General features: G+C 62.5%; 3 protein-coding genes across 3 annotated transcripts; all 3 read left to right on the forward strand.

Moving 5' to 3' along the window:
* Positions 1-200: 200 nt before the first annotated feature.
* PIK3R2 (phosphoinositide-3-kinase regulatory subunit 2) lies at positions 201-20917 on the forward strand. Its single transcript, XM_075524541.1, has 16 exons — positions 201-337; positions 7243-7969; positions 11516-11608; positions 12146-12208; positions 13286-13417; positions 13620-13821; positions 14119-14204; positions 14488-14593; positions 14699-14797; positions 14939-15119; positions 15351-15476; positions 15756-15898; positions 16098-16274; positions 16560-16631; positions 16860-17030; positions 17320-20917. Exons 2-16 carry the CDS (start codon positions 7630-7632, stop codon positions 17510-17512), a joined length of 2184 nt encoding a protein of 727 aa, XP_075380656.1. The 5' UTR covers positions 201-337; positions 7243-7629; the 3' UTR covers positions 17513-20917.
* Positions 20918-21585: 668 nt separating this feature from the next.
* IFI30 (IFI30 lysosomal thiol reductase) lies at positions 21586-23764 on the forward strand. The gene is made up of 7 exons (XM_075524542.1): positions 21586-21847; positions 22638-22817; positions 22896-22970; positions 23051-23146; positions 23242-23394; positions 23476-23544; positions 23630-23764. The coding sequence occupies exons 1-7, from the start codon at positions 21713-21715 to the stop codon at positions 23693-23695; spliced, it is 774 nt and encodes a 257-aa protein (XP_075380657.1). The 5' UTR covers positions 21586-21712; the 3' UTR covers positions 23696-23764.
* Positions 23765-24099: 335 nt separating this feature from the next.
* On the forward strand, positions 24100-27511 carry MPV17L2 (MPV17 mitochondrial inner membrane protein like 2). The gene is made up of 6 exons (XM_075523967.1): positions 24100-24130; positions 25437-25634; positions 25905-26075; positions 26396-26472; positions 26561-26689; positions 26770-27511. Exons 2-6 carry the CDS (start codon positions 25460-25462, stop codon positions 26833-26835), a joined length of 618 nt encoding a protein of 205 aa, XP_075380082.1. The 5' UTR covers positions 24100-24130; positions 25437-25459; the 3' UTR covers positions 26836-27511.
* Positions 27512-27810: the final 299 nt, after the last annotated feature.

Genomic DNA, 27810 nt, shown 5'->3' on the forward strand with positions numbered 1-27810 from the left:
TGCCCGGTGCCGTGCCCGATCCGCGGTCCCGACGCGCCGCTAGGGGGCGCCGCCGCGCTCTCCCGCAGCGCCGAGCGGCCGTTGGCGCCGGAGACCCCTCGGCTCCTTCCGGAGCTGCTCGGGCGAGGGGCGTGGTCGCGATCGCGGCTGGCGGCTGGGGGAAGGGGCGGGGCCGCCGAGGCTTCGGGGAGGTTCGTTCCTCTCCGGCATTTGTCGGGTCTTTCCGGGGCGGGTTCGGGCCGTTCCGGCGGCGCTCGGGCCCTTTCCCAGGCTGCCGCCGGGCTGGGAGGCAGGAGCGGGCTGGAGCCGAGCGGCGGCGGATGGGGCCGGCGGAGAGGTGGGACGGGGCCGGGGGTGAGGGGACCGGGACCGGGACTGGGGGAGAGGGGGACCGGGATCGGAACCAGACCCAGGGCCTGGCGGGCGGGCCGGCGCCGGGACCCGCGGTGAGCGCGGCCCCTCAGCGTGAAGCTCCCTGGGGGCCCCGGGTGGGAGCTCCTCGCCGGGCCCCCCGGGCCGAGGCTCTGTCCCCTCCCCGGGGGCAGCATCGGGGCTGTCCCCGTCCCCGTCCCCCTCCCGGTGGTGCCAGCGCAGGGTGCCCCGCTGCCAGGGCAGCGTGTCCCCCCCCCCGGGCCGGGCCGCCCCCGGGCTGGCCCTGTCCCCCCGCCCTGAGGTGCCAGGGCAGGTCCCTCGCGCCCGAGCCGTGCGTCCCTCCCCGTGGTGCCAGAGCTGTCCCTGTCCCCTCCCTGTGCAAGGCCCGCAGCCCCCGACCCCCCCAGGCTATCTCCATCCCCAGCAGTGCCAGCATGGGGACCTCTGTGCCATTCCCCCTGCAGTGGTGCCAGTGGAGGGGGACCCCCCCCTTGGCAGGGTGCAGCCCCCATTGCCGGGGGTCCTGGGCACCCTCTCTGGGTGGCAGAGCTGGAGAAAAGCAGCCTGTCAGGACTGCACGGCTCCAGCCTGGGCTGAGGGCTTGGTCCCACCGGGGTTCTGCCCCAGCAGACCCCAGGTTGGGGCCAGACAGCCCAGGGATGCGCCTGTCCCTCCGGATGTGCCGGAGTCCGGCCGGGATGGCTGTGGCTTTGTTGGCTCTGGACACAGTTTACCCCCAAACCCTGGCTCTGGGACGGTGGCCAGCCCACCTCTTTCCAGTGAGGTTTGTGCCCTGCGTCTTTTCTAATGCTGGGGATGTTTCTCAGCCCCTTGAAGAGGAAGCTTCCCGTGGTGACATACCTCCCAAACTGAGGGTCCATGTTCAATGGGAAATAAAAGCTGGGGGGAAAACCCGTCTAAAATGAGCTCTGCGAGAGCTGCAGAGAGCTGGAGTGGCACCAGCATTGCGCCTTTCGGCACCCCTGCCCGGCATGGCAGAGGAATGGCCACCTTCTCCTTCCCATTAATGCGCGGCTATTATTTCCCAAGCAGCTCTTGGAGCCACTGGGGAACTGGCCCTGTGACTTTCTCTGTGAGAGCAGAGAATGGAGACAGCTGAGTAAATATAGCCTAAATCACTGCTTTCCTGGCCATTCCCCCGCCCTTCCCTAACATGCGAAGGGCTGGTGTGTCCCCAAGGCTGGGTTGGCCTCTGCTCTAGTCATCGACTCTTCCATGATGTGGGAAAGTCCAAGCGATGGTTTGGTTTCTTTGGTGACTCTCTTCTCTGACGTGGGCAGATCGTGCTTTGATCTGCCCGTGCGGTTCACAGCGAGGCTTCGGTCCTCCTGAAGGTGATCGCTGCCCCAAACCCTCAGTTTTTAACTCGCTAGAACAAGGTTTTAAGCACACAGGAAAATCCTTTCTGCCCGCAGTTGGGTCTCGCTGGACAAAAGCTCTGGGTTGGAAGAGAAACCACGGCTCAGCTGGAATGCGGCGAGGAGCAGAGTGGTTTGCGGAGCCAGCTTGGAGCCGTGTCAGAGTGCCGGCGCTTCGCTCCGAGTGCTGGGGTGTGTTTACAATGAAAAAAGAGTATTTATAATATTGAGGGCTCTTTTAATTCCTCTGGGAATATCTGGAGCCGCAGCTTGGAGCTAAAGTAACCGAGTAATGGAAGATAAAAAGCAAACAGAGGAAGGGACAGTGGATTTCTCAAGTTAGAAGGTCTTGCCTTTCTCAACCAGTACCCGAATAATGCTGGCCTGCTAGCGTGGTTGCTTCTCACCTTGTAGGTTACTTCATGTGATTGCTGCGCCGTGCAGAGCTGCTAATAAATTGTCATAAAAATTTCAAATACCCCAGAGAACGTGATTTTAAGCAGATGAGTTAGCAAGAACAGTTGGAGTTTTTTCATGTACGCAGTTTTTTTAGAACTGTAATTTTTGAGGGAAGTAGCCAAAATACAGCTCCTGGGTTTGTTTCTGAAGAAGAAGGAAAAAAAAAAAATAAACCCAGCCCCATGAACGCTCCTAAAATGGAAGTAGTGTGTTCTTGCTGCTTGGGGGCTGGTGTGAAGGAAGCCTGGAGTAAAGGGACGGTGCTGGCATAGGGCGCTTGGTCCTTCTCCGCTTGGTGCCGGTGTGTAGAAGTCTCCGGCCAAGTAAAAGGCTCTTGCGATGAGGAGGAGAAAGTCCCTGAGGTGAGTGAGACAGGACGGGCTTCAACTGAAGCAAGAAAGTCCAATGTCAGGAGAAACCTCCAGACAGTAAGAGAAGTCTTGGAGTAGGTCTGCAGATTGCCTGAGACGCTCTCGGATCGTCCAGCCTTTGAGGAGGAGGTCGCTGAGACCTCCAGTTATCTCTCAAAAATGAGGTAGGTATCGGTCATCCCAAGGCAGGGATTTATTAGGCTCCTCAGATCCCTGCTAACCATAACATTTACTTTTTCAGTGAAATGTTTCAGATATTTCTTCACTTCCTTGGGTTTCAGCGAATAAAGCAAAATATTTAATGAAATGTAAGTCTGAGCAGCAAATGCTCTGTATCCTCGGCAAAGGGCAGCTGGTGGCCGTGGGCAGGATGCTGCTACTCCTTGGGCTCTGTTGCCGGCTGCATGGGAAACGTTTCTTGGTGAGAAAAGATGTGAAATCAGCCTCGGCTGCCCTGTGCTTCTGCTGCGACGTGGTTGCTCTCAGGACAGCGGGCCTGGCTTGGGCACGGCTCACGGTATAACTCGGCTTCCCTGCTGCTTTCCCCTGTTCGGAGGGAAATACCAGCCGGTTTGGCAGCTCCGTGGCCATCACCAGCCGGGGAGTGTGAGCCCCCGGCGCGGCTCCGGCTCTCCCCCATCCTCTGGCCGCTTCCCCGGGGGCAGCTGGTGGAGCACGTCCAGCTCCGCTTCCCGCCCGCGCCGGCTCCCTGTGGGCTCGCCCTGCTCGTTTCTCCGTGGCTTGTCGTGGCATTGCCACCTCTGCCGCGGCCTCGCTTGTGGCTCAAGCCTCGTGAGTCGTCGTTCAGGCTCTTCGGCAGGGCCAGGGAGGGAGCCGGCCCGGGAAGCTGCCCAGGAGCACAGGGGATTGCTGTGCTGCCTATCCCAAGTTATAAATCGGGGGTTCCCAAGCTCTCACCCTCTCTGCCCCGGTGCTGCTCGGTGCTTTGGGTGCTTGTGGGCGCAGCGTGACCCACGGCATGCTCGGCACCGCCGGCTTCTGCCACTCTGGCAGGGTGTAAGGCCGGCAGAGCTGCCCTGGCTGCGTAGGTCGGAAAGACTCAATGCAGCAGCAGTTGTCATGATAGAGCACGATGTGGCAGGCTGTTCCGTGCCCGTTTTTATTTCCATCCCTAGTTGCGTTGTCCCATTTGCTCTTTTTATTAAAGGAAAGGTTTGTTTTCATTGTTTGTAACCCATTAACATGTAGCGTTTTGCAGTTCAAAACTAGGTTTGGTGGTTTTTTGCTCACTAAGGATCTGATGTAACTTGGAAAGATTCGAGCTGTGTAGGTTGTTGTAAGCATATTCTTCTTTTAAGTATTTTTATGCATTCTTTCGCCTCACTGGAGGGAAAGTAACGCTCAGTCTCGCTTCGAGTCAAGCTGCACTTTGAACTGCATTTGGAACTGGGTTAAAAAGCACAGGAACCACATTTAAAACGTTAAGATGCTTTTATTTATGTGCTGGGCACACACAAAAAGACTTGTAATGTGTTTTTTGTTTCAAACCGATGTATTAAACAAAGAAAGTATTGACAGCAGTTAATGAATCGAGGGATTGTTTCTGGGCACTGAGATAGATTTACCAAAGGTATTTAGATGTCTGATGCATGGGATTTTCAGAGCAGCCTAAGCAAGTGCTCGCCAGCGCGGACACACGAGGTTCCTCTCCAAGAGCCGAGCGAACCTGGAGCCGGGCCCAGCTGAAATCTTTTGGCAAGCTGCTCCCTCTCTCCTGCGCACGCAGAGCCCCGGCTCGGAGGTGTGCTTCCAGCCGACAGGCTCGTGCCTGTCCCAGGCTCTCGGTGCTGCCTTCCCCAACTCGCCTTCCCCCCAAAGAGCTGGTTAAGGGCTTTGGGAAGTCTGCGTTCCCTCTCCCCAAAGACACGCCGATTCGGTCAGCTGCTCTCTGTGGGCTGCAGAGCTTTCCTGACCGGTGGCTGCCGTCCCGCACACGCAGCTCAGCCTGGGAAGCTGCTCGCTGGGTCCGTGGCAGGACAGAGGACAAGTGTTTCCCTTGGAGAGGACAGCGCTGGCGTTAGCCGTGTGGATTTAGGTTTCCCGGGGGGCTCCTCACCCCCATTTGTGGGCACTTGATCCCCATACGGGCTTGAGCGTGGGGAAGGCAGGTCTGCTCCGGGTCCAGGCTGGCTCTAAGTGTTTTTTTGCATGCCCAGTGACCCTCTGGGACGTGGATAGCAGAGTGGCACAGACCTCTGCGTCCCCACCACAGGGAAAGAGGCTGGAAGGAGTCGACAGAGCAGGAGCTGCGGGACCTGCTCTTTGGAGAGACTCGGTGCTCCGGAGCGACTCTCTCCTCTTCCCACCCCTCCACGCAGGTCTGCTTTTAAAAGCTACTGAACAAGTTTGCCAGGGCTGAGCGTTTTGTCCTTCCAGCCTCTTTGGCTGCACCGGCTTGTCTGAGGCACCTGGAGTCGGGGCTGGATCTGCGGGTGGAAGCTGGGGAGGTGCCTGCGGGGGAGCATCGACCCCGCTGGGTTTGGGCTCTGCTGCCTTGGGGTGCGTTACGGGGTCTGTTCTCTCCGGGAGGAGCGGGAGCTGCCGGTGCCTTTCCCGGCAGGCAGCAGCCGCTCGGGCTTCTGGCAGTGCCCCCGGCATTGCCGACGCAGCTCGGTCAGACCCTGACAGGCAGCGTTCAGAGGGGCGAGGGGCAGGCAGTGAGCCTGGTCATAAATCTCTCTTTATATTCTGGATTATGAAGTAATATTTTCCTGGCTGGGGCTGGTTGGATTGGGGAAATGCGGGCTCTGCTGCGAGTTCCCTGCGGCTGCCGTCCCGGCACAGTGGGAGCTTGCACGGCGGCTGTGCTGGGATGCGCTGCTTCTCCCACAAACATCCATCCCCCCGTCCCCAGGGTCTTTCTATGAGTTCTGCAGCCTGGTGTTGCTCCTGGAGCTCCGGAAAAGCTCTCCAACGTCCTGGATCAGGCTCAATCCTGTTCCCCACCCGCCAGAGCCTGGCTGCAAGTGTCCTACCTCCCCGAGGGCAGTGCCTGCTCATTCATGGTAAAGACAGCCTAGCTGGGACGCTTGCCCGAGCTCAGGCAACTAGCGCGGGCCCTGGCTGCTGCGCAGGTTTTACGTGCCACGGCCTCTTTGTGCCTTTCTTCTTTGTCAAGGGAAAGAGTCCGCAGCGTGGTGCTGGGCTGGGGAGCCTGGCTGCGGAGAGGTGAAGCCGGCTCCTCACGGGGGACTCGCACCGATCTCAGACTTTCCGGTAGCGTGCAGGGCTGGTAGCGTGTGCAGGAGGAAAGGGTGGTTTGTAGCTGATGTGAACTGTAACGTGTTGCTGGCCCGAAAGGGTTATTTTGAAATACTGCAGATCACCAACGTTAGTGCCTCTTGCAGAGTCCAACCGGCGGTCGGAGCAGCCTTGGCTTCGTGCCGTGCTTGGTTGTGCATTGACCCCGCTGGGAAGGGTGCCCGGGCTCCCTTTGCCTCCTCGCTTCCCTCTGCAGAGGCTCCCGCAGCCCTGAGAAGCGTCTTCCTGCTCGCTAATAGTTTTCAGATGAGACTCAAGAGTTTTGAGCTGGGTTTGGTGGTTTCTGGGCCAAAACAGCTCAAGCCATTAATAGGACCTGCAGCGTTTCAGCAGGCCTAGGGTGTCCCTGGGAAGGCTGGTTTCTGGCTGCCCCGGTGCCTTGTAGGTCCGGTCCTTGGTTGCGTGCCGTGGCTGCGGGAACTGGAACGCTGAGATTTGCCTGGGGGAGGTGGAAAACTGGCCCGTGCGGCCAGGATGGGATGGGAAAAGAGGACGTGCTCGGCTGGTGGGAATGCCCCAGCTCATACATCCCTTCAACAACGTGTTATAACCCAGGTTTGTTCTTTTTGGTGGATTTCTGGGCAGGGCAGGCAGCATATTCTTCAATTTCTCTCTGAATAGCTGAAAGGCGGTTAGCAGTTTTAAGTAGACTTGAAGGCTTCTGAAGATTATTTTAACTCATCTCACCTCCATCTCTGCGAAAAGAACCCGTGCCCGCACTTGATGCTGTTGCTGCTTTTGAAAAGTTCAAAAATTTACTTTGCTCAGAGCAAAGCTTTGAAGTGCTGCTCTGTGGGAATGGCAAAAGCATCTCGACAGCGTTTTGCTGAAGCTTGGTTAACCTACATTTGTGGGCAGCTACCTTCAGAAAATGACTTTGTGGAGGATTGCATGGGTAGATGTAAAGGTGAACTGTGAAATTTAGTGGATTTAACAAGGAAAGGTTAAATCTGTTTGTTTTGCTCCTATTCAGGGCCTCCAGCTGGTGGTTGCAGGGTCACCCTTTTCTGTATGCAAAAGTTCCTGCATAAAGGCTGTTTTGTCCCACTTGTTGTCTTCTTGTTTGCGTAAGTGCTGCGAGGAGGGTAAGCTGAAGAAGCAGGAGTGAACCTCTTTAAGATGCAGAGCTGGTGCCTGACTGTAGAAGAGAGGAGGTGGCGTTCCTGCCCGTAGCCGCTGGCTCCTCTCTTGCTTTTGGGAGTGTAAATTGGTATTAGCATGTCCTGGTTGGATCCAGGGCTCGGCATCAGCTGGTAGGGAGGAGAGAAACGAGTCCTGCCTCTCTCAGCTGCTCAGATGAACCCCTAGTTTGAATGTTGGCGTCTCAGGAGGGTGCGGGGTGCCTGGCTGTGCACTGACAAGTCGTCTTCTCTTTGCAGGCACTGGAAAGGGAGACGTAGCATGCCACGCCGTTCTGGGCTGGAAGCGTGCCGTGCTTTTGCCCCCCGGACTTCAAGAAACCTGCTTCTTTTTTGGTGAAGCGGACCCTTATCTCCTGTTTCTTTGCTGCATGCCCGCTCACCAGTGCTGGATTATGTTTGTCTCCTTCTCCCTTTGCTCCATAATTTGGTTGAATCGTGGTTTCAAGCTAAGGAAAAGGGGCTGCACCTAAGCACGCCGCGGCACCCAGACCAGGCTCCTGGGGTGCTGCTTCAGGCAGAGACGTTCAGAGTGCTGATGGGGGAGAGCTGCCTCTGAAATCCCTCCTTTCCCACCCGAAACACGCTGCCTCGCCGTTCAGAGCCGTTCTCCCCACAGCAGAGAGAATGGGCAGCACCGATGGGTTCCAGTACCGCGCGCTCTACCCCTACCGCAAGGAGCGTGAGGAGGACATTGATCTGCTGCCTGGGGACATCCTGGTGGTGAGCAAGGGGGCCCTGCAAGCCTTGGGCTTCAAAGACGGAGATGAGCAGACCCCCAATCAGATCGGGTGGATCCTGGGCGTCAACGAGCGGACCAAGCAGAAGGGTGACTTTCCCGGCACGTACGTGGAGTACGTGGGGCCTGTGAAGATCTCCGTCCCTTCTCACCGGCCCCGAGTGCAGAGACCTCTGCCCGCAACACCAGGGGCCAGCGGCTGCCGGCTGCAGGAGGCTCTGGAGCAAGGTAAGCCCTGCTGCCTGCCGTGTTGCTCCGAGACACTTCCACTCCCGGCGTGCTGCGGACGAGGGTGTGCGAGTGGCTTTGCAGGACAGCGGTGAAGCCCTTGGCTCGGCAACACTGGATTGCCCTGCCAGCAGCAGTGCGGTTGAGTTGCCTGGGAGTTGTGGGCTCGCACTCAGTCCCGGCCAAGAGAAAAGCGCATTGTTCCTCCAGCTTATTGATCTGCTTAGCAGAGCTTCTCGGGGTGAGCCTTGTCCCGCTCTTACCTCTGCAAGATCCTTCTCCCTCTCTTGGCCCATGGTCAGCCAGGATCCCCGTGGTCCTTGGTCCCTCTCCCTGCGCCGCTGAGGGTTTTGCCCTGCTCCCTCCCTTTAGGAATAAGTCCTGACCTCTCCCAACCACCTCCCTGCCTCTGCCTCTGGAGCGCCTGGGGCATTGCTCCCTGCCAAGAGCCGCTCAGCCCCGCTGAGACACACAATTACTTGTCTCTGGGCAAGAGGAGAAAAGTCAGGGTCTAAAAGAGTACTTCTGAGAACTGGAGCTAATTGCTTGTCTGCCTGGCACCCGTCCCTCCCCGTGGATCGCAGAGCTCTCGCTGAGGCTGGGTAGCCGCCCTCGGGCAGGGCATGGGCCGCCCTGCACCTGCGGCTGCCTCCCAGCCGCCTCTGCGCTTGGCACGGACCCGGTCCAGGAGCTGGGAGAGCCGCCGTGCCTCCGTGCTGCCTATAGAGCTGTGGCAGCTGCCTTCTCTTTGCCTATTTTTTTTTTTTTTTTTTTGCTCCCAGGCACATAAGCCCTGTGGCACAGGCTCAGCAGGCCCTGGGTGCTCTGAGACGGCAAACAGGGGCGATAGCCACACTTTGCCTTTCCATGCCTTGCAGAAGACTTCAAGGGTGCGCACCGGAGGAGTAGGGTCAGCAGCAGGAGCTGGTGGGCATCAGAGCACGCTCCCGGCTGGCAGTCCTGCATCCTCCCCGTCCCTCTCTGCCTGGGAGCCCCGGCTATCCCATCAGATGCTTCTAGCTGTGTGAAACATCTCTGGGGTCTTAAGGAATGGAAAGGAGGCCCTGTCTCAAACCAGGGTGGTGGGGCTGGGTGCACGGCTCCCCGCAGCTGCCTCCCGTGCTCCTGCTCCCAGAGCCGGAGGGGCGGCCCCAGGAAACGTCTCCCCAGGGTGGGAATGCAGCCGGGCTGCGCGTTTGGGTTGGCAGCGAGAGCCACTGACCTGAGTCATCCCACTTGCAACCTGCCTTTCCAAGAAAGCAGCTCCTCTTGGGAGCCTGGGGCATGCTCTGCGGTGGATGCATCGGCCTTGCCTGCATCCAGCCCTGCGCTCCCTCGGGAGCTGTATTTATGCCTTCGTGGGCTCTTTCCTCCTCTTCTTCTCAAGCAGGGCTTGGTGGAGGTGTGTCTGGGTGGTCAAAGCCGCTGCCCTGCACAGGGGTGGGGATCTCTGGGATCTGGAAGAAGATACGTGCCAAAGCTCCTGACACACAGAAAAGACGTGGTTGGGAAAGAAACCAAAAGCCAGCCTGTCTGCGTCCTGCCCGGGGCTGGAGCAGAGAGAGGGTCGGGTACCAGGGCACGCAAAGGGGGTGCCAGCTCCGTCCCTGTCCCCTGTGGGTGCATCCCCACAGCCAGCCCCCACCTTGGGCACAGGCAGGGCCTGCAGGGTGGCAATTCAAACGCCCAGGGCCATTTTACATTGCAGCCTGCCAGGATGCTGGTAGGGAGACACATTTTTGCAACTGAGAAACTGTATTTAAGCCAAGCCTGTGTTATTTCTTCGTGGTCTGCGCTTCGGGAGGTGCAGAGATGTCTCCTGGCTGCCTCACGAAGCTCATAGCTGGCGGGATTTCTGCCAGTTTCCCGGGTCCTGCCCTGGCTGGCAGGGATCCCTTAGCCCCCCAGTGTCACACAGGGAGCAGGGTCCGTACCACGGCTGTCACGCAGCCCGGGAGCAGGGCTGGCCCTGCAGAGCGGTGAGACCCGGCGCTTTCTGCCGGTGAATTTACGAGCTGCTGGTGTTTGCCTTCCGCAGAAAACGCGAGCGGAAAATGCGGCTCGGAAATATTTCCGCAGCTGCCCTGGCCGTGCTGTGAGCAGCCTTGTTCGCGGCGGCCCAACCCGGAGGGCCGGCAGGCTCGGGAGCCGCTGCTGGCTCCGACACAGGCTGCCTGATAAAAAATGGCAAGCTGCTGCCTGCTGAAGCAGCACATTCCCGGCCGGGCCACGTGGGCAGCACCAGTATTTACTCTCCCTTCAGCCCTTCCCAAGGGTCAGGCTTGGAGCTGCCAACCTGGCAGCTCGCCTGCAGCTTCCCCACTCCGACCAGCACCACGCTGGACCCCTTCCCATACCCAGGGGCTCTTTCTGGTGGGGGATTGCTCCCCCCCAGCAGCACAGCCCCTTGCAGAACTGCTGGGTGCCTGTCCCCCTGCTCCATGGCTGCTGAGTCGAAGCACCGACATGAGCTGCTTTGTCTCCCCATGGGTGCAGGAGGCTCAGCTGGGTGCAGAATTTCAGCTTGCTGCGCCTTGTGGTGAGACCACACCGGGCAAGTTCAGGTCAGATCCATGACAACAGAGCTGTGTTTCGCAACGGGGAGCAGCCTTTTGGCTCTGCCTCTCCAGAGTGGAGCGTGCTGGGTGTCCTCGCTGACCGTGGGCTCCCCAGGGTCTGCCCGGTGCTGTGGACCAGCCCGGAGGAGCCTCCTGCACCGGCTGGTGCTCAATTGGAAGTAAGACGGGGCCTGGCATCGTTCATCCTTCGGCAAGCCTCCCGCTGGCAGCTGCCCAGCCGGGCCTGCGTGCTCCTGCCCCGGCATGCGTCACCCCTCCGGCACAGGGAAAGGGGTGCTCAGAGCCGGGACCTCAAGATCTTCTGGAACGGACAGAGAAATGCCACCCGATGTGGGGCTGTGGATCCCCTGGGAAGGGGGGACCCCGGTCCTGTGCCGCGGGCTGTCCGCGCCCTGTAACAGCTTGCATGGAGGCTGTGGGCTCGTGGGGAGGGGGAGGCAGAGGGCTGGTTTCCATGTTAAACGAGCAATCAAGGGCAGGAATTTGCTGACATGGCGTTCTGTCTGAATCGCTGGATTAATCACAGCTCACCACCGCGAGCGAGCTCTCTGGCCGCGCTCCTCCACCAGCCCTGCACAGCCCCTGTGCTGGGCAGGGACCAAACCCAGCCTAAGCCCCAGGAGCCCTGGTAACCCCCGGGGTGCCGAGGTCCCCAGGGAGATAGGCTCTGGCTCCTAGGCTCTGCAGGGAGCAGTAGGGATCCCCCTACGCACACCCTGTCGGGGCCTCGGAGCAAGGCCGGACTCAACAAGTGCTGTGCCGGTTTCTGGGCCAGCTCGCAGGTTCTCCACGGCCTCCGTGTGGTGTTCGCACGGGTTGTGGCCTCGTGGCAGGGACCGCAGCTTTCCTCGCTGTCGGACGCTGCCGTTGGGAGCAGCGTTGGTTGTGCCCCAGCCCGGCTCTGCTGCGGAGCGTCTGCTGGGAGCTGAGCTGGGGCTGATCCCTTCTCTCCCTCCCTCTTCCCCAGGGTCTCCTCTCCCGGATTTGCAGGAGCAGTTCAGCCCTCCGGAGATTGCACCGCCGCTGCTGGTAAAGCTGGTGGAAGCTATTGAGAAGAAAGGTAAGGGGGGGATGCTGAGCACCGAGGGGCTGATACCCCCAAAACCCCCCAGCGAGGGCAGAGGGGGAGGCAGCTGTCTTTAAAAGCTGTTGGCGTTGGACCGAGCTCCGTGAGCCATGCAGGACATGGCTGCCTGCAGAAGTGGGGGGCCTCCCGCTCTTCCCTGGCTCGAGCCACTGTTCCCCAGGGCCGGGCTTGACCCCGCTATGCCATCCTGCGCAGACACCTGGGGTGAGGGCCCTGGGTCTGCACGCAGGACGCCTACGCACCCCGGATGGGTGCTGAGGTTTGGGAAGCGCTTCCAGCCCGGATTTGTGCTGCGGGGGGGAAAAAAAGGGGCCACTGAACCAGGTGTCCTGGGGGCCAAGGGGGCTGCGGCAGCATCTGCAGGAGGTTGGCTTGGACGCCATCCAGGCCTGGTTAGCCGTGCTGCAGCCGTTGCCCGGCTGGCGTGCGGCTGCCGGGCTGGCACCGAAATGGTGCGTGCGCTGGGAGCTGCGCGGCTCGCAGCTAACAGCAGTGTCCCCACTTCCGCAGGGTTAGACAGCGAGATGTTGTACAGGACATCTGGCTCCGAACTGAGGCAAGCGCTGAGAACCGGTAAGAACCAGCTCCGCGTGGTGAGGAGGCGAATCGGCTCAGATGGAGGAGATTAGTGGATGTGACAGCGCCAGCAGTAATGCAATCCAGGCCAGGCTCGCCTGTCCCCGGCAGTTCCTGGCTCCCAGCACGCTGCCTGTGGGGCTGGGCCGTCCCCGTCCCCACACGTCCCCCTCTCGCGTGGAAGGGACGGGAGAGACGGGGATTCCTGCCACCCTCCGTGGGCTGGAGCAAAGGGACGTGGCACCGGCTTGGAGACTCGCAGGCCAACAAGTGAACCCCTGCGCTTGTCTCCCGCTGTCTCTTCGGGGTGCCCTGATTTTGGGGTGCTCTGCTGATGGGCTGGCGGAGGCTTCTCTGGCTCTGTCACGCCACTAATAAGCAGGGGAGGATCTTTCAGCTCAGCTTGGTGGCTGGAGCCTTGGCTCCGCTGTGCCGGCAGCTGATGTCTTTGCCGGGGAGCCTTCGGAGCTGTCTGCCTCTCGGCTGGGCTTGAGCCTCATCCAGCACCGCGCTGGCTTGTCCCCTTCCGCAGACGTTCTTGCAAACCCCAACTACGCGGTGCTGTCGGTTCTGGCCGCGCTGCTTTTGGGACAGGCTTTACGTGCTGTCCCGACAGCCTGCGCCTTGCGTTCGTGGGACAACATGGTTCGAGGGAGACATTTTCCCCCTTGGGTTCAGTGTGTGGCTGGTCGGTCTGCGCTTGTCTCTACCAGCAGCAGGGAACAGAATTGTCACACGAGTCGTGTGTGCCCAGGATTTCTGTGGCAGGGTTCAGGGCAAAGGGTGCAGGCACCCAAAATGACCTGTGCCCGCTCCTGGGGGGGACCTGCCTGGGTTCCCAGAGCCAGGTTATTTCTGGGGTGCAGGGTGCGCTCCTAGGCGTCCTCTGTTCTGTGGGCTGCTTGGCTGCCCGAGGGCTGCCTGAGCTCCCTCGCGGTGCCGGGCTGCCGTGTCCCGTCATAGCTGGCCAGGTGATGCACGGTGGTCTCTGGGATGGGTGCTGGCAGCACCGGAGCTGCCGGCTGGGTGCCCGGTGCTGTCCCCGCCACCCATGAGAAATCTGTGCCCTGGCAGATTGGACCCTGGGCGACCTGGAGCCCTTCGACGTGCACTCCCTGGGCGAGGCACTGCGAGGCTATCTGCAGGACCTGCCCTCCCCTGTGGTGCCGGTGTCCGTGCACGGAGACATCCTTCATGTCCTGCAGGGTAAGGGTTTCCCCTGGCCGCGCTTGGGAGTGGGTGGCGGGGTGGGACGGACACGTTTGGGGTATCAAAATAAGTCCTGTGCCTATGGGATCTGGCACGTGACCCTTGCTGCCGACAGCGCTCCCACACTGTGATGCAGCCGGAGTGTGGAGAGCAGCGCGGGTTGTCCCAGCCTTTCCATGGTGTCTTGTTCTCTCCCCAGAGATCCCCCAGCCGGAGAATTGCCGGAAGCAGCTGCTGCTGGCCCTGGAGTCGCCTGCGGTCCCACTCCAGAACACGCTCACCCTGCAGTTCCTGCTCCGGCATCTGGGGAAGGTATCGCAGCAGGCCGAGAGCAACAGCCTCCACCCTCGGGCCCTGGGAGAGATCTTCGGCCCCCTTCTCCTCCGGCTGCCTGGTGCCAGGTACGTGAGGCTCTTTGGTTCCAGCCGTGTACCAAGCGTCAGCCGCCGTGCCTGCCAGGACGAGGAGTCCAGCCGGTAACAGCAGGTCTGCCCGCAGCCCCTACCTCGCTGCGCGTGGGATTAAACTGCTGGCAGCACGCAGAGGTGGGACTCCAAGCCAGGGCAGAGCCCTTGCTTCTGTGTCAATCTGGGATCTGGCAGCTGGGCTGCGCACTGGGATGAAGTTGCTCGGGGGGCACGGGAGCAGTGCCAAGTTCTCCCCCACAACCGCTGATCTTGGCTTCTCTCTCCCTGTAGCCCAGAGCTGAGCCCTGACTTCTCCGTGCTGTTTCTGGAGATGCTTCTGCAGACGAAGGAGTTGGAGCCGGAGCAGTTGCCTCCAGGTACTGAGATGCCCCTTGGGGCCCGAGGCGCTGGTGTTTGTGCTCCGTGGGTGTGGAGTCTCTGCCCCCGTGAGTGGGTTTGCCGAGGGCATTTCCGTAGCCCAGCTGTGCCCGGAGGTTGGCTTGAGGCGCTCATCTGCTGCTGTAGATGTGCCTGGAGCAGCTTCTGGCAGCGTGGCAGCCAAGCGGGGCTTCCCAGGACGGTCTCTGCGGGGAGGGGGACTCAGTGCTCTGAGGGATTACCCGTGGGGCTCACCCCGCTTCAACCCTCCTTCTCTTACAGCCTTGCCTCCAAAACCACCTAAGCCAAAGCCCAGTGCAGCCAGCTTGGCCAACGGGAACAGCGTGCCCTTGCAGGACGCCGAGTGGTACTGGGGTGACATTTCTCGGTAAGGGGGTGGCTGGCAGCTCACGTCCTGGGTGCCCTGTCCATCAAGTTATCTAGGGAAGCTCTGGTGGCACCTCGCAGGCCATGACAATCACGTTCCTCGTAGGGAGGAGGTGAACGAGAAGCTACGGGACACGCCAGATGGTACCTTCTTGGTGCGCGATGCCTCCAGCAAGATCCAGGGGGAATACACGCTCACGCTCAGGTAGGGTGCTGGGGTCCCCTGAGAGCCTCCGCTGCTCGGGGGTGGACCCGTCGGCACGAGTGATTACAGCTGCCTGGACACCCAGATGTCAGCAGGGTGCTGGGGTGGTGGTAAGTGCCCTCTCTCCCCTCCCCGCTACAGGAAGGGAGGCAATAACAAGCTGATCAAAATATTTCACCGGGAGGGGAAGTACGGCTTCTCAGAGCCCCTGACTTTCGGCTCGGTGGTGGAGCTCATCACCCATTACCGGCACGAGTCGCTCGCCCAGTACAACGCCAAGCTGGACACCAGGCTGCTCTACCCCATCTCCAAGTACCAGCAGGTGAGGCCTGTGCCACAGGGATGCGGCTGGCCACCACAGCCTGGCCCAGGGGCGTTTGCTCGTCCATCCCTGGCCCTTTGGTAGATGACAATGTCCCACCCCTTCCCCCGTGCTGGGACATTCTTCGTGGGGTGACGGGGGGCTGGGATGGGGTTTCATGGGACCAGCTGCCTTGCCGGGGGGCTGGCGTAGGGCAGGAGCAGGTCCTGACTGAGGCTGTGCGTACGGCAGGACCAAGTGGTGAAAGAGGACAGCGTGGAAGCCGTCGGGGAGCAGCTGAAGGTCTATCACCAGCAGTACCAGGACAAGAGCTGGGAGTACGACCTGCTGTATGAGGAGTACACGCGCACTTCCCAGGTATGCGGGTACTGCCTTCCCCCTGGGCTGCCCTGACATCCCCGGATCGCTGGCAGCAGCACTGCTGTGCGCAGAGGAGAGCGGAGATCGGGGGTACCCGCTGCCCCCTTTGTCTCCTCCTGGACTTGAGGGGACTCCCCAGAGAACAGGCTTTGAAGAGGGGGATATTTTGGCTGCAGCAAGGACAGTGCTGCTTTGGGGAGGGGGAAAGAGGGGATGCCAATGGGCAGAAACCTGCCCAAATGCTCCCCTTTCCTCAGCTCTCCCCTCCATTTTCAGGAGCTGCAGATGAAGAGGACAGCAATCGAGGCCTTCAACGAGACGATCAAGATCTTTGAGGAGCAGTGTCAGACGCAGGAGAAATGCAGCAAGGAGTACATCGAGCGCTTCCGGCGGGAGGGCAACGAGAAGGAGGTGCAACGGTGAGGAGGGGGAGTGCTGGTGACCTGCCCTGCCTGGGGAAGGGCTCTGGGGGCTGGAAGGATCATCCCGGCCCAGCGCAGAGCCGAGGCGTGCGCAATCCTTGTCTCTCCAGCGGCGTGCTGTGGGCTGGAGCTGGCAGGCTGCCTCCTCTGCCTCCCCCACTCTGGCTCACAGCCTAAACCCCCCTCTTTCTCCCAGGATCCTCATGAACTCGGAGAAGCTCAAGTCTCGCATCACGGAAATCCACGACAGCAAGATGAAGCTGGAGCAGGACCTGAAGAAACAAGCCTCGGAGAATCGGGAGATCGACAAGCGCATGAACAGCCTCAAGCCAGACCTCATGCAGCTGCGCAAACTGCGGGACCAGTATTTGGTGTACGTAGTGCCTGCCCGCGCGGAGGGCTGGGAGCGGGGCCCTGCTGCCCCTCCAGCCCGGCCGGGAGCGATCCAGCTGGCTCCTTGAGGGCTTTGGGGCTTGCCAGACCGGCCTGTGGGCTGCTCGGTGGAGGAGCGAGCCCTGCAGCGTGCAGCCTCGGGGCACGGTGGTCCTTCAAAGGGGACGGCTGCTGCCCTCTGGTGATGGCTGCGCCGGCGGTGTCTGGCCTGGATGCCGCAGGCCACGCACGCTGCCTGCGCTGAGCTCTGCCTCTCCTTCCCCAGGTGGCTGACGCAGAAGGGTGCCCGGCAGAAGAAAATCAACGAGTGGCTGGGCATCAAGAATGAGACGGAGGAGTGAGTGTCCGTGCTCGTGTGTCGCGGGATGCGGGGGGGCTGCAGGAGCGCAGGCTGCGCAGCCGGTTCTGCCTGCTCCAGGGCTGCGGGCGAGTCCCGTCTCCCTGCCTGGGAGCTGAGGACGCCTTTCCTGCCGGAAGGGTTGACGGCAGCTAGCAGCGGGAGGGGAGATGTGGGGGCCACATCCCCAAACCGAGGGGGTCTGACCCTGCCTGTGCTTGATTGCAGCCAGTACTCCATGATGGATGACGAGGAGGAGCTGCCCCACCACGAGGAGCGGACGTGGTACGTGGGGAAGATCAACCGCTTGCAGGCAGAAGAGATGCTGTGCGGCAAGCGGGACGGCACCTTCCTGATCCGCGAGAGCAGCCAGAAGGGATGCTACGCCTGCTCTGTGGTGTGAGTACCCCCAAGCAGACGTGGCAGGATGGAGCTGGCGCGGGCTGTGCTCCCGCGTCGCTCTGCCCTTCTCTCGCCAGATGCTGGAGGGTGGCGGAGGCGTCAGCTGGCAGGCTGGGCTTCCCCGAGGTCTCCCGTCTGCCTCGGCTCCTCCTGCCGGGGCCAGATGTATCTTTGGGCTGCTTCAGCGACGCCCGCTCGCGCTCTGCTGTCCCTGTCCCAGCGGGGCTCCCTCGTGCTGCGGGGCTCTGGCGTGCCGCTGACCCGTGCTCCCTTGTCTCCCCGGCAGGGTGGACGGTGACACCAAGCACTGCGTGATCTACAAAACGGCGACGGGCTACGGGTTTGCTGAACCCTACAACCTCTACGCCTCCCTCAAGGACCTGGTCTTGCACTACAAGCACACGTCCCTGGTGCAGCACAATGACTCCCTGAATGTCACGCTGGCTCACCCCGTCCTTTCCCAGCCACCAGCCAGATGAGCAGCCCGTGCACAACACAACAGCTGCCTTCAGCTTCTCCCCAGGGCGCTGCTTTCTGGCTCTGGACTCTTGCACCCTGTATAGTTGAGTCTCTGTGCTCCTGCCCCTCCAGAGCCTCTGAGATGTCTGTGACCGTTCCTGGTGCCCCTTTTGGTCAGTAGCTGAAACCCACGTTGGCTGATGGGACAAAAAAGCTGGGCTGTTGACTCCCAGTGGGCTCCAGCCTCTAGGAGGTGGGATCCAGTTGCGATTGAATTGCTGTGGGCGAGCACGGCCCCCTCCCCTTCCCCGATACGCAGGTCAGATCCCCTTCTTGCTGGCAGGTCGCCCCGCTACGCGCCACTGTAGAGCTAGGTTCCCGATTTCTCGGTGCACTACGGTGTCGGTCGTTGCCCCGGCCGAGCGGTTGCAACCGCTGCTCTGAGGGAGGGGCTTCCTGCCTGGATGCCGGAGGAGGCAGAGGAGGAGACTCGGCTGAGCGTGTGCATCCTCCGCTCTTGCTTCCCTCGGTGATCTTGCAGGCCGCGGTGGTGTCTGGTACGAGGGGTGCTGCTCTTCCGTGCAGAGACTCATTTAGAAAGGAGAAACCCCCTCCTCCGTGGGGCTTCTCGGCCGAGGTCTCCACCCTGTGCCGTGCCCCACCTCACCGTCTTGTTCCCTCGTGTCATAACCACCTCTCGAGCGTTGCTGTCTGGGGAGGGAGGATCCGGTTAGCGATGAATCTCTCACCTTAGTTGTGCCAACTAAGCTGTGAAATCCGTATTGGTACCCGTGTTTTTCCTGGCAGAATCTGTGGGACGCACGGCTCGTTGTTTCCGGCTGTCTTTGGTGAATCTCTGCAGACGTAACCCACTGAAGCTAACTGTAGCTCTGTAAATACGGTTCTTTTCGTAATCGGCTGCTTACCTAGTACTGGTGTTTGCTGAACTCCCACTATGATATGCAAGTGCGCGGGCAGCAGCTGGCCGGGCTGTTGCAGACTCGGGTCCTGCCAGCTGAAGCAGGAGGGGGCCGGAGTCCGACGCACACTACGAGCCCTACGCAAAATGAAGGACCTCTCTGCTGCAGGAGGACGGTATCTCCGCTGGGCCGAGGGCCTTAGCACATAGAAACGTATATGCATGATGTCGAACTATGTATGCAAAGCACTTATAATCATGAGTACTGTATGGGGACTTGGGGTGACGGTGCTGGGGGTGGCTGTAGCGCTGCCCATCACCGCTGGCAGGCGCGGGCAGGGCTTGTTGCGTCTTTTCGGATAATGCTGAGTTCAGAGGGCTCGAGGGCAACGGAGGTGGCCCTGGAAGAGCTTTAAAAGTTGAGGCCACGGTGGCGTTTGCTTTATTGGGTTATCCTGTCTGCCTGGCTTGAAGAAAGCATTAATTGTCCTCTTGATTTGCCAGAGAGGCTCCTTTCCCTTTTGGAGGCTGCGTCCTCGGGATGGGCTGGTGGATGCTGTAGGCTTTGCCACTTTGCTTTGTGTTGCGACTGGGGCTGCGCTGGATCTGCAGGGTGCTGCGTGCTCGTGCTCCGTCTGCGTCCTGTCCTCGACGTGCCATTTATGTCGGGGACCTCACTGTCCCTCCTCCTCCTCTGCTGCTTGCCTTGCTCCGGGCTGGTCCCCAGATCCTTTTGGATCTGAAATTTTGGATCTGAAATCCCGTTCCCATTGCTTGTGGCAGCTCTCCTATGCTTGACTGTACAGACCCCGTTCCCTGCTCTGCATGCCCTCTCCGGGCCCTGGGCTGTGTTTTTCGGTTCTGGTTTGTCGGTGTTTGGCGCTCTGAGGATGCGGGGCAGCAGTGCCGTCCCCTGACCCGTCGCAGCTCAGGCGTGCGCTCGGGTGCCGAAATGCCGTGGAAGGGGCAGGCGAGGGGTCGGGGGGAGCTGCGGGGCGCACAGCCCAGGAGAGGCTGCGTTTGGCTTTGGGGATCGCTTGGGAAAAGCTGTCAGGGATAATTAAGGGAATAGTTTGGGCTGGGACACGTGCGAGGTGAGAGCACGTGGGAAGGGGGCAGGGAGGCCTGGTGCTCGCAGCCCTCTCTGCAGAGGCCTCCCGGGGTCTGTGGGGTGGCCGGAGGGGCCACGCCAACACCCCGAAGCTTTCTGCCAAGCTCCCGCACCGGTCGCGGTGACACATTTTCAGCCTGGGGACTCTGTGCTGATCCTGCGCTCGTCCCTGCGCTTCCAGCACGTCCCTGTGCCACGGGGCAGGCTGCAGGCGGACGGGATCCTCCAGCCCCTCGCCCCACAGGGGCCACGTCCCCCCACCACCCCACCAACGTGAGCTGGGGGCCAGTCCTGACAGGGGGGTTTGCTCCCGGTTCACACCAGGGCCTGCCGAGCATCTGGGAGAGTCTCAGCTTCAAGCCGTCGCCTGTCGCCACTTCGCTTGGTGCTTGCCCCGGCTCTGCTGGCCGGGGAAATTCCAGCTTCTCTTGACGGCGTTTCTTTTTTTTTTTTATCCTTTCGGCTGAATTTCTGCTGTTCTCCCCATGCTGTCCCTTCCTGCCGCCCAACCAGAGCCTCTTCTTCCCCAGGAGCGTGGGCAGCTCAGCGTGGGCAGCTCAGCGGGAGCTCGGGGGGGTCACAGTCACCCCTCCGCACCCCCAGCACTGCCATTCCTGCCCACCGGCGCCCATCACCGTGGCCCGTCCCCGACGGGGCTCTGCTCGCAAGCCCTGCGTACAAAGAGGAGGAAAATACCCTTCCCCGGGGCTGCCTTTCCCTGACGGTGCTTGACGTGGCTCCCCGAAACGCAGCTTTTCCCTCCTCTCCCCCCGGGGTGGAAGCCCAAGCCCTGAGCTCCCTGCCTGCAGCGCAGCTCCCCCAAAATAAGCTAGTTGTGATTTGTCCTTTGATGCTTTCGCTCGTGCTGTTCGTGCCGCCGGATGGACCCGGTAGCGATGTGTTTCGAGGCCCTGGGCTGTGCTTTGCTGCTTATGACCCCCCCCGTCCCCCCCCCCGTCCCCCACGTCCCCCAAGCCAGCCGCCCACCCGTGTCGCGTGGGTGCGACGTGGCCGTTCCCGCTCCCCGGGGCACAGCTCGGGTCTCGTCCCTCCGCGTCCCAGCTTGGGACGCTCCACGTAAACCCCCCCCCCCCACCGCCGCCACCGCCACCCCCCCGAGGGCTCTCGTGTCACCGGTGGCTTGGTGCTCGGAGAGGACGTGGCCGCTGCGTGAGCGCTCCTGAGATTTTTAGTTCCTAGGTATATGCAATAAAAAAATAACTTGCCACTTCAGCTGTTCGTTACCAGCAGTAGTTCTCTATGCTCTTTCTGTTGATGTTTACTAATGTAAACCCAGTATTTGTTACTGTAAGAGGATTTTTTTTTTTTTTTTTTTTTGTACGGTACTTCAAAAAAACCCCACAAAAACAAAAAAAAAAAAAAGAAAGAAATAAACAGAATTAATGAAACGGCTGCAGGGATTTCTGGGGGAGGGTGTTATGCCGGAGTAGCGGAGGCGGGAGGGTGTTGGGGCTGTTGCCCCAGCTCCTGGGCTGGGTGCAGGATGTGACCCATCGCCTGGGCAGCGCTGGGCTGTGCCAGGGCTCCGCTCCCCGGGGTCTCGCAGGGCTGGGGCACATGGGGGGGCCGGCCCTGGGCTCCCCGGCCGGGCGAGGAGGCGGCAGCCGAGCCCAAAAGGGCACGAAGTAGCCGGAAACGGCAGCTATAAACAGAGGGGGAAGTACGAGGTTCTTCCACGCTCAGCCGCAGAAATGAGCCCAGGGGAGGGTTTGGGCAGCACCCCCTGCCCGCACCCAGAGCTGCCGGACTGGGGGTGCTTCGGCACCTGCACCCAGCCCAGGGGGGCTCCGCGGGGGCTCGGCAGACCGCAGCGGGGCTCCGACGCGGAGCCAAGCCCTCTGCCCGTTTGGGAGACGCCAAGCGCGGCTTGCTCGGGGTTGGGTTTCCTTTCCGTCCCCGACCTGTCGCAACCTGCGGGGAGGCGGCAGCCGCCGGCGGGGCGAGGGCGGGGGGCTGTGACCCCAAAGCTCCGATTCGGGGGCTGCAGTCCCCGGCGGGACAGCGGGGACGGGGTGGCCGGAGCCACACGGCCCCGCGTGAGTCAGCAGCGTCGGCGTCACATGGGGAGGCCGGTTGAGCCGGGCAGGAAGGGTGCGCGGAGGCGGGCGCAGCTGGGCTTTAAAAGTCCTCGCGGGGACGGGTTCTCCTCCATGCCACCCCACCGTCCCCATGGCCCCTGCGGTGTCGCTGGCTCTCCTGGCGCTGGTGACTCTGCTGGCCCCGGGGCTTGGGGTGGCCTTTCCCGGCTGTGACTACCCGGCCCACCTCTGGTGCAGCTCGTGGGAGATCGCCGTCGCCTGTCAGGTCAGAGCCGCCGGTGCCAGGGCCGCCCCGGCCACCCGCCCGTGCCGGCAGCCCACGCAGGGCAGGGCCACCCGGCACGCGGGGATACGTCCCGCCGAAACGGCACGCGCGGGGCGGGGTGCCTGCCTGGCGAGCGGGGCCGGGGTGCGCGGGGACGGCGTCCGGGCATCACCCGGCCGCGGTACCTGGTGCGAGCGCCAGCTCTGAGCATCCCCGCGGCACAGGCTGGCACGCCGCGGGGATGCTCGGAGCCCCCGTGCCGCGCTGGCACCGCGGCACTCCCCGGCATCCCCGGGGAAGCGCCGTGCTACAGCCGGACCCCAACCCCAGCCCTTCCCCAGGCGCTGCTGGCATTTCTGCTTTCTCAGCATAAAACAGCTTTTCAGCTTAATTCACCCTGAACGTCCCCGGACGGTGACACCGCTGCGACGGCGGCTCCGGCAGCGCCCTGCAAGCCCCGTGGGGCTGCAGCCACCACCCAGCAGTGGGTGCTGGGCTGTACCCCCACCCAGGCATGTGCCAGCCCCACCGGATACGGTTTCCCCAAAAATATTTTGGGGAAGTTCCCGTGGAAAGCCCCAGCGCTGCGTGCCTGCAGCGCACAGGATCCCGAGGCCGCGGGAGGCCCCTGGCTGCTCTCACTTCCCTCCCAGCCCTGCACACCCTCATCCTCCTCCTGCCCCGCATCCCAGCAGCTTTGCCCCATCCCCTGCAAACAGCGCGGGCGGGGGGGGCGGGGGGGGGTGCAGCCATACCCCACCCACGCACCCCGAAACCTTCCCGCACCCAGGCGGAGAGCCGCTGCGCCAACCTCTCGCGCCCGGCGGCCGCACCCGTGGAGCTGAGCCTGTACTACGAGAGCCTGTGCCCGGCGTGCCGCGAGTTCCTGGTCAAGGAGCTCTTCACCACCTGGCTGCTGCTGCCTGCCCAGGCCCTGAGCATCACCCTGGTGCCCTACGGCAACGCCGAGGTAGGAGCTGGCCGGACCCGGTGCCGCGGGCGCTCGGCCCAGTGCCGCCAGCCCCGCTCAGACCGGTTGGTCCTGCAGGAGAAGAACGTCAGTGGGAAGTGGCACTTCCAGTGCCAGCACGGCCCGGAGGAGTGTTTGGGCAACATGATCGAGGTGATGGTGACGGTCCCTGTCCCCACGGTGCCGGCATGGGAGGCTCCGGTGGCCCCTCACCGCCCGCCCTGTCCCTGTAGACCTGCCTGATGCACGAGGCCAAGAACTTCAGCACCTACTTCCCCGTCATCTTCTGCCTGGAGTCGGGCGGCTCCGTCACCAAGAACCTGGCGGCCGTACGTCCCCGTCCCCTGCGCCCCGCCGCCGCGGGGACGTCGCCATCCCCCTGACCTCCCTCTCCGCGTGTCCCCCCCCCCCTTCTCCCCAGCAGTGCCTGCAGGTCTACGCCCCGCAGCTGGACGGGGACCGCATCGTCGCCTGCGTGCAGGGGGACACGGGGGCCGCCCTGATGCACCGCAACGCCCAGCTGACAGAGGCACTCGACCCCCCGCACCAATACGTGCCCTGGATCGTCATCAACGGGGTACGGCAGGGCGGGGGGAACCGGGGTGCCGGGGCACCGAGGGGACCCCCCCTCTGACCAGCCCCATCTGCCTCCCCACAGAAGCACACGGACGAGCTGCAGGCGCAGGCCGAGGCCTCGCTGCTGGGGCTGATCTGCCGCCTCTACCAGGTGGGACGGGGCTCCGGGGAGGGCCGGCGGGGCTGGGGGACGCGTCCCCGTCCCCGCCGGGGCTCTACCGGCCGCTCTCTGGCAGGGGGAGAAGCCCCAAGCCTGTGGGGGCTCGGGGGCCCCGAAGGCCGCGGCTGGCTGCAGGCGCTGAGGGTCGGCGTGGGAGCAGCGAGCGAGTGGCGAATAAAAAGGACGGTTTTGTGGAAAATAAAAAACAAAAAAACAACCAAGAGGCTCCGGAGTGGTGTTCGGGGGGGGGTGGGGGAGAGTGGGCAGGGGACGGCCTTGCCCTGCCGCGGTGCAGGGGGAGAGCGGGAACCGGGCCCCGGGGCGCCGGGCCTGGCCTCCTCCCGGCCCCGCGGAAACGCTGCTGCCTCGGTAGGTGTCATGGCGGCCGCCTGTGCCTCGGTAGGTGTCATGGCGGCCGCCTGTGCCTCGGTAGGTGTCATGGCGGCCGCTTGTGCCTCGGTAGGTGTCATGGCGGCCGCCTGTGCCTCGGTAGGTGTCATGGCGGACACCGGAAGCGGAAGGTGCCCGTCACGGGAAGCTCCCCTCTTCCGCGTGCCGGTGGCGGAAGCGCGCGGCGGTGAGCGCGGGGGGGGGCAGTTGGTGTGGGGGCAGGGGCGGGGGGGACTGGGGGAACTGGGGGAACTGGGGCGTCCGGGACGGGTCAATGGGGAAACTGGGAGCACGGGGTAATTGGGGAGGGTGTCCAGGAGGGGGAGCTGGGGTGGGGACGACAGGGGGGACTGGGAGGACTGGGAACACAGGAGGGGGAACTGGGGAGCACAGCGTGGGGGACTGGGGGGAACTGGGAGGGTACAGCAGTGCTAACTGGGGGAACTGGGGGGGCACAGCATGGATAACTGGGAGGAACTGGGACGGTACAGCAGTGCTAACTGGGGGGAACTGGGAGGGTATAGCAGTGCTAACTGGGGGAACTGGGAGGGTACAGCAGTGCTAACTGGGGGGAACTGGGACGGTACAGCAGTGCTAACTGGGGGGAACTGGGAGGGTATAGCAGTGCTAACTGGGGGGAACTGGGACGGTACAGCAGTGCTAACTGGGGGAACTGGGGGGCACAGCATGGATAACTGGGGGGAACTGGGAGAGTACAGCAGTGCTAACTGGGGGAACTGGGGGGCACAGCATGGATAACTGGGGGGAACTGGGAGAGTACAGCAGTGCTAACTGGGGGAACTGGGGGGCACAGCATGGATAACTGGGGGGAACTGGGACGGTACAGCAGTGCTAACTGGGGGAACTGGGGGGCACAGCATGGATAACTGGGGCGAACTGGGAGAGTACAGCAGTGCTAACTGGGGGAACTGGGGGGCACAGGATGGATAACTGGGGGGAACTGGGAGGGTACAGCAGTGCTAACTGGGGGAACTGGGGGGCACAGCATGGATAACTGGGAGGAACTGGGAGGGTACAGCAGTGCTAACTGGGGGAACTGGGAGGGCACAGGGGGAACTGGGAGGGTACAGCAGCGCTAACTGGGGGAACTGGGAAGGTACAGCAGTGCTAATGGGGGAACTGGGGAGCACAGCATGGATAACTGGGGGACTGGGGGGAACTGGGAGGGTACAGCAGTGCTAACTGGGAGAACTGGGGAGCACAGCATGGATAACTGGGAGGAACTGGGAGGGTACAGCAGTGCTAACTGGGGGAACTGGGAGGGCACAGGGGGAACTGGGAGGGTACAGCAGCGCTAACTGGGGGAACTGGGAAGGTACAGCAGTGCTAATGGGGGAACTGGGGAGCACAGCATGGATAACTGGGGGGGACAGGAGCGACTGGGGGGGGGCAGGGGGTGAGGGGGGGGGTCACACCAGGGGTAACTGGGGGGACCGGGCGTGGGGGCTCCCTCCCCCCTGACCCCACGGCAGGGCCGGGGCCGTCTGCCCGCAGGATGCTGGCGCGGGGCCGGCGGCTCCTGCGCCGTTGGAAGCCGCTCTTCGCCGGCCGCCTGCTGCTGCTGACCAACACGGCGAGCTGCGGCGCGCTGCTGGCCGCCGGCGACCTGCTGCAGCAGGCCTGGCACCGCCGGCGGCACCCGGACGCCGAGCCCCAGGTGACCCGCACAGGTGACAACCCGGGGGGGGACACACACACACACACGAACCGCGGGGAGGGGGGGGGATGCAGGGCAGCCTCCCGCATCGTTAAATCCACGCTCGTTATCACGGGGAGGGTGGAATCGGGGTCGCGTTCCCTGGCCCTGCACAAAGCCCCGCTCCCTTTGTGCCTTCCCCAGAGCCGGATCCGCTTTCGGGGGGCGGCGGCGGCGGCGGGGGGCGGCGGGGGGGGGTTCCCATAAATAATTCACCGGGCGCCGGGGCGGTGTTGCGTTGCAGGGCGCATGTTCGTCGTCGGCTGCAGCATGGGCCCGCTGATGCACTACTGGTACCTCTGGCTGGACGCTGCCTTCCCGGCGCGGGGCGTGCGGGGGCTGAAAACCGTCCTGAAGAAAGTCCTCATCGACCAGCTGGTGGCATCGCCCGTCCTGGGCGCCTGGTATTTCCTCGGTACGCGGCGGCAGCACCCGCCTCGTGTCGGCGTCGCTGAGAATTGAGCGTGGCCCGCGCCGCCGGTGACGCGTTACGGCGCGTGGGTGCCGGCGTGGCGCCTGTCGCCCTCCCTTGGTGGGGCGGATGTGGGTTTCCTGGGGCTCCCTCCCTCCGGCTGGTGCCGGCGCTGCCCTTCCCTCCCACGCTGGGGAGGGGGGTTTTTTTTTTGGCATTTTTTCAGTGTCCGGCACGGCCGAGATGGCAATTCCCATCCGCGCTCCCCGGCGTGGAGCCTCGTGGGCGCTCCCAGCCCCGCTGACGTCCGTCTGTCCCCGCAGGCATGGGCACGCTGGAGGGCCAGTCTCTGGAGGAGAGCTGGGAGGAGCTGAAGGAGAAATTTTGGGAGTTTTACAAGGTAAATACACCCCCCCGAGCTCTCCCTCCCGCCCCTGCTGCGGAGCGGGCTCCGGTGGGAGCGCCTGGCTGCTCTTTCCTCTCGGCAGGCTGACTGGTGCATCTGGCCGCCGGCTCAGCTCATGAATTTCCTCTTCGTCCCGCCCAAGTACCGGGTGGTTTACATCAACGTGATCACGCTAGGCTGGGACACCTACCTCTCCTACCTCAAACACAGGGTGAGCGCCGGCACCACGGTGCCACGCAGCCGTGCCTCGCTGCCGCGGCCGGCCGGGCTCACGTCTCTCCTATTTTCTAGCCTGGCAGCCCCCCGAGCACCGAGCAGGACTTGCCGTGCGAGAACCGGCGCGGTGGCGGGATGTAAAGAGCCGGCTGCTCTCGGCGACGTTTTCGGAGGCTCCTGCCCGCGGCGAGCAGTTTTCTGGGCATCGCGGCGGACCCGGCTCAATCCACCCAACGAACGTGACGGCCGGAGACCGCCGCAACCGCCGTCCGCGGCTCGCCGCGGCCCGTGCCGCTCCTGATTAACTCAGCTACTCCTCGCAGTGAGGGGTTGGGGTATTTTTACCGAATCTCGTGTCGCAGGACGTAAAGCGATTTCTTTTTGTATTCTTCCACGGAGCCCGCGGTGCCGGGGCAGGGAGGAGACGCTGCAGCTACGCTTTGCCCTCGGCGCCCTGGGGAAGGTCCCCAGCGCTCTGCGGGCCGCTGCAGCTTTTTTTCCCCCTTCTCCAGGGCAAGGCTGGCCCCTTGTTCCCCTCCAACACCCCAACACCCTCCTCTGCCCTTCTGCAGAGCCAGCGATTCGGGTCCCTACCTCGCTCCCGCTTCGGCTGCCGGCCGCGGGGACGCGGCCCCGCTGCTCGGGGCGCAGCTCCTCAGCCCTTTCCCCGCTGCTTTTTGTCTTGCGGCCGAAGGGAGAAGTCGCTCGGCGCCCGCCGCCCGCCGCCTCGCCTCCCTTTCGCTCCGCCTCGCGCCCACCTCCCTCCCCGGTGCCACGCGTGGGCTCTGCTGGGCCGGGCTGCAGCCACCCAGTTTTTTATAAAAATAGCGGTGCGATGGCTGCCGCCTGCTCACCGCCGGGTTTGACAGCAGCAGAAGCGCTAGGGATGATGCGGTTGGGGGTTTTTAAGGCAAAAATTTTTGCAGGGTTTGGACCCCAGCTCCCCTCTCCTCCCAGCCCTGCGGCTCCCTGGGCGAGATGGACGCTCACTCCATAACCTGGGAACTTAACTTATTTCCAGCATCGATGAAAATTGCCTAAATGTGATTTTTTTTTTTTATTTTTTTTTTTTAAGCTGTGCCTTACTTCGGCCTCTGGCCTCGTCCCTCCTGCCAC

The sequence above is a fragment of the Mycteria americana genome, chromosome 24, assembly GCF_035582795.1.
Source record: "Mycteria americana isolate JAX WOST 10 ecotype Jacksonville Zoo and Gardens chromosome 24, USCA_MyAme_1.0, whole genome shotgun sequence".
Taxonomy (NCBI): Eukaryota; Metazoa; Chordata; class Aves; order Ciconiiformes; family Ciconiidae; genus Mycteria; species Mycteria americana.

Excerpts from the sequence above, each read along its gene's own strand:
- PIK3R2 (XM_075524541.1), top strand. The coding sequence starts at position 7,630 with ATGGGCAGCACCGATGGGTTCCAGTACCGCGCGCTCTACCCCTACCGC. Across the intron at positions 11,609-12,145 it reads GGAAGCTATTGAGAAGAAAG|GGTTAGACAGCGAGATGTTG; the intron begins GTAAGGGGGGGA and ends CCACTTCCGCAG. Across the intron at positions 16,275-16,559 it reads CTGCGGGACCAGTATTTGGT|GTGGCTGACGCAGAAGGGTG; the intron begins GTACGTAGTGCC and ends CTCCTTCCCCAG.
- IFI30 (XM_075524542.1), top strand. The coding sequence starts at position 21,713 with ATGGCCCCTGCGGTGTCGCTGGCTCTCCTGGCGCTGGTGACTCTGCTG. Across the intron at positions 23,147-23,241 it reads TCACCAAGAACCTGGCGGCC|TGCCTGCAGGTCTACGCCCC; the intron begins GTACGTCCCCGT and ends TCTCCCCAGCAG. Across the intron at positions 23,395-23,475 it reads CCTGGATCGTCATCAACGGG|AAGCACACGGACGAGCTGCA; the intron begins GTACGGCAGGGC and ends GCCTCCCCACAG.
- MPV17L2 (XM_075523967.1), top strand. The coding sequence starts at position 25,460 with ATGCTGGCGCGGGGCCGGCGGCTCCTGCGCCGTTGGAAGCCGCTCTTC. Across the intron at positions 26,076-26,395 it reads GGGCGCCTGGTATTTCCTCG|GCATGGGCACGCTGGAGGGC; the intron begins GTACGCGGCGGC and ends CTGTCCCCGCAG. Across the intron at positions 26,690-26,769 it reads TCTCCTACCTCAAACACAGG|CCTGGCAGCCCCCCGAGCAC; the intron begins GTGAGCGCCGGC and ends CCTATTTTCTAG.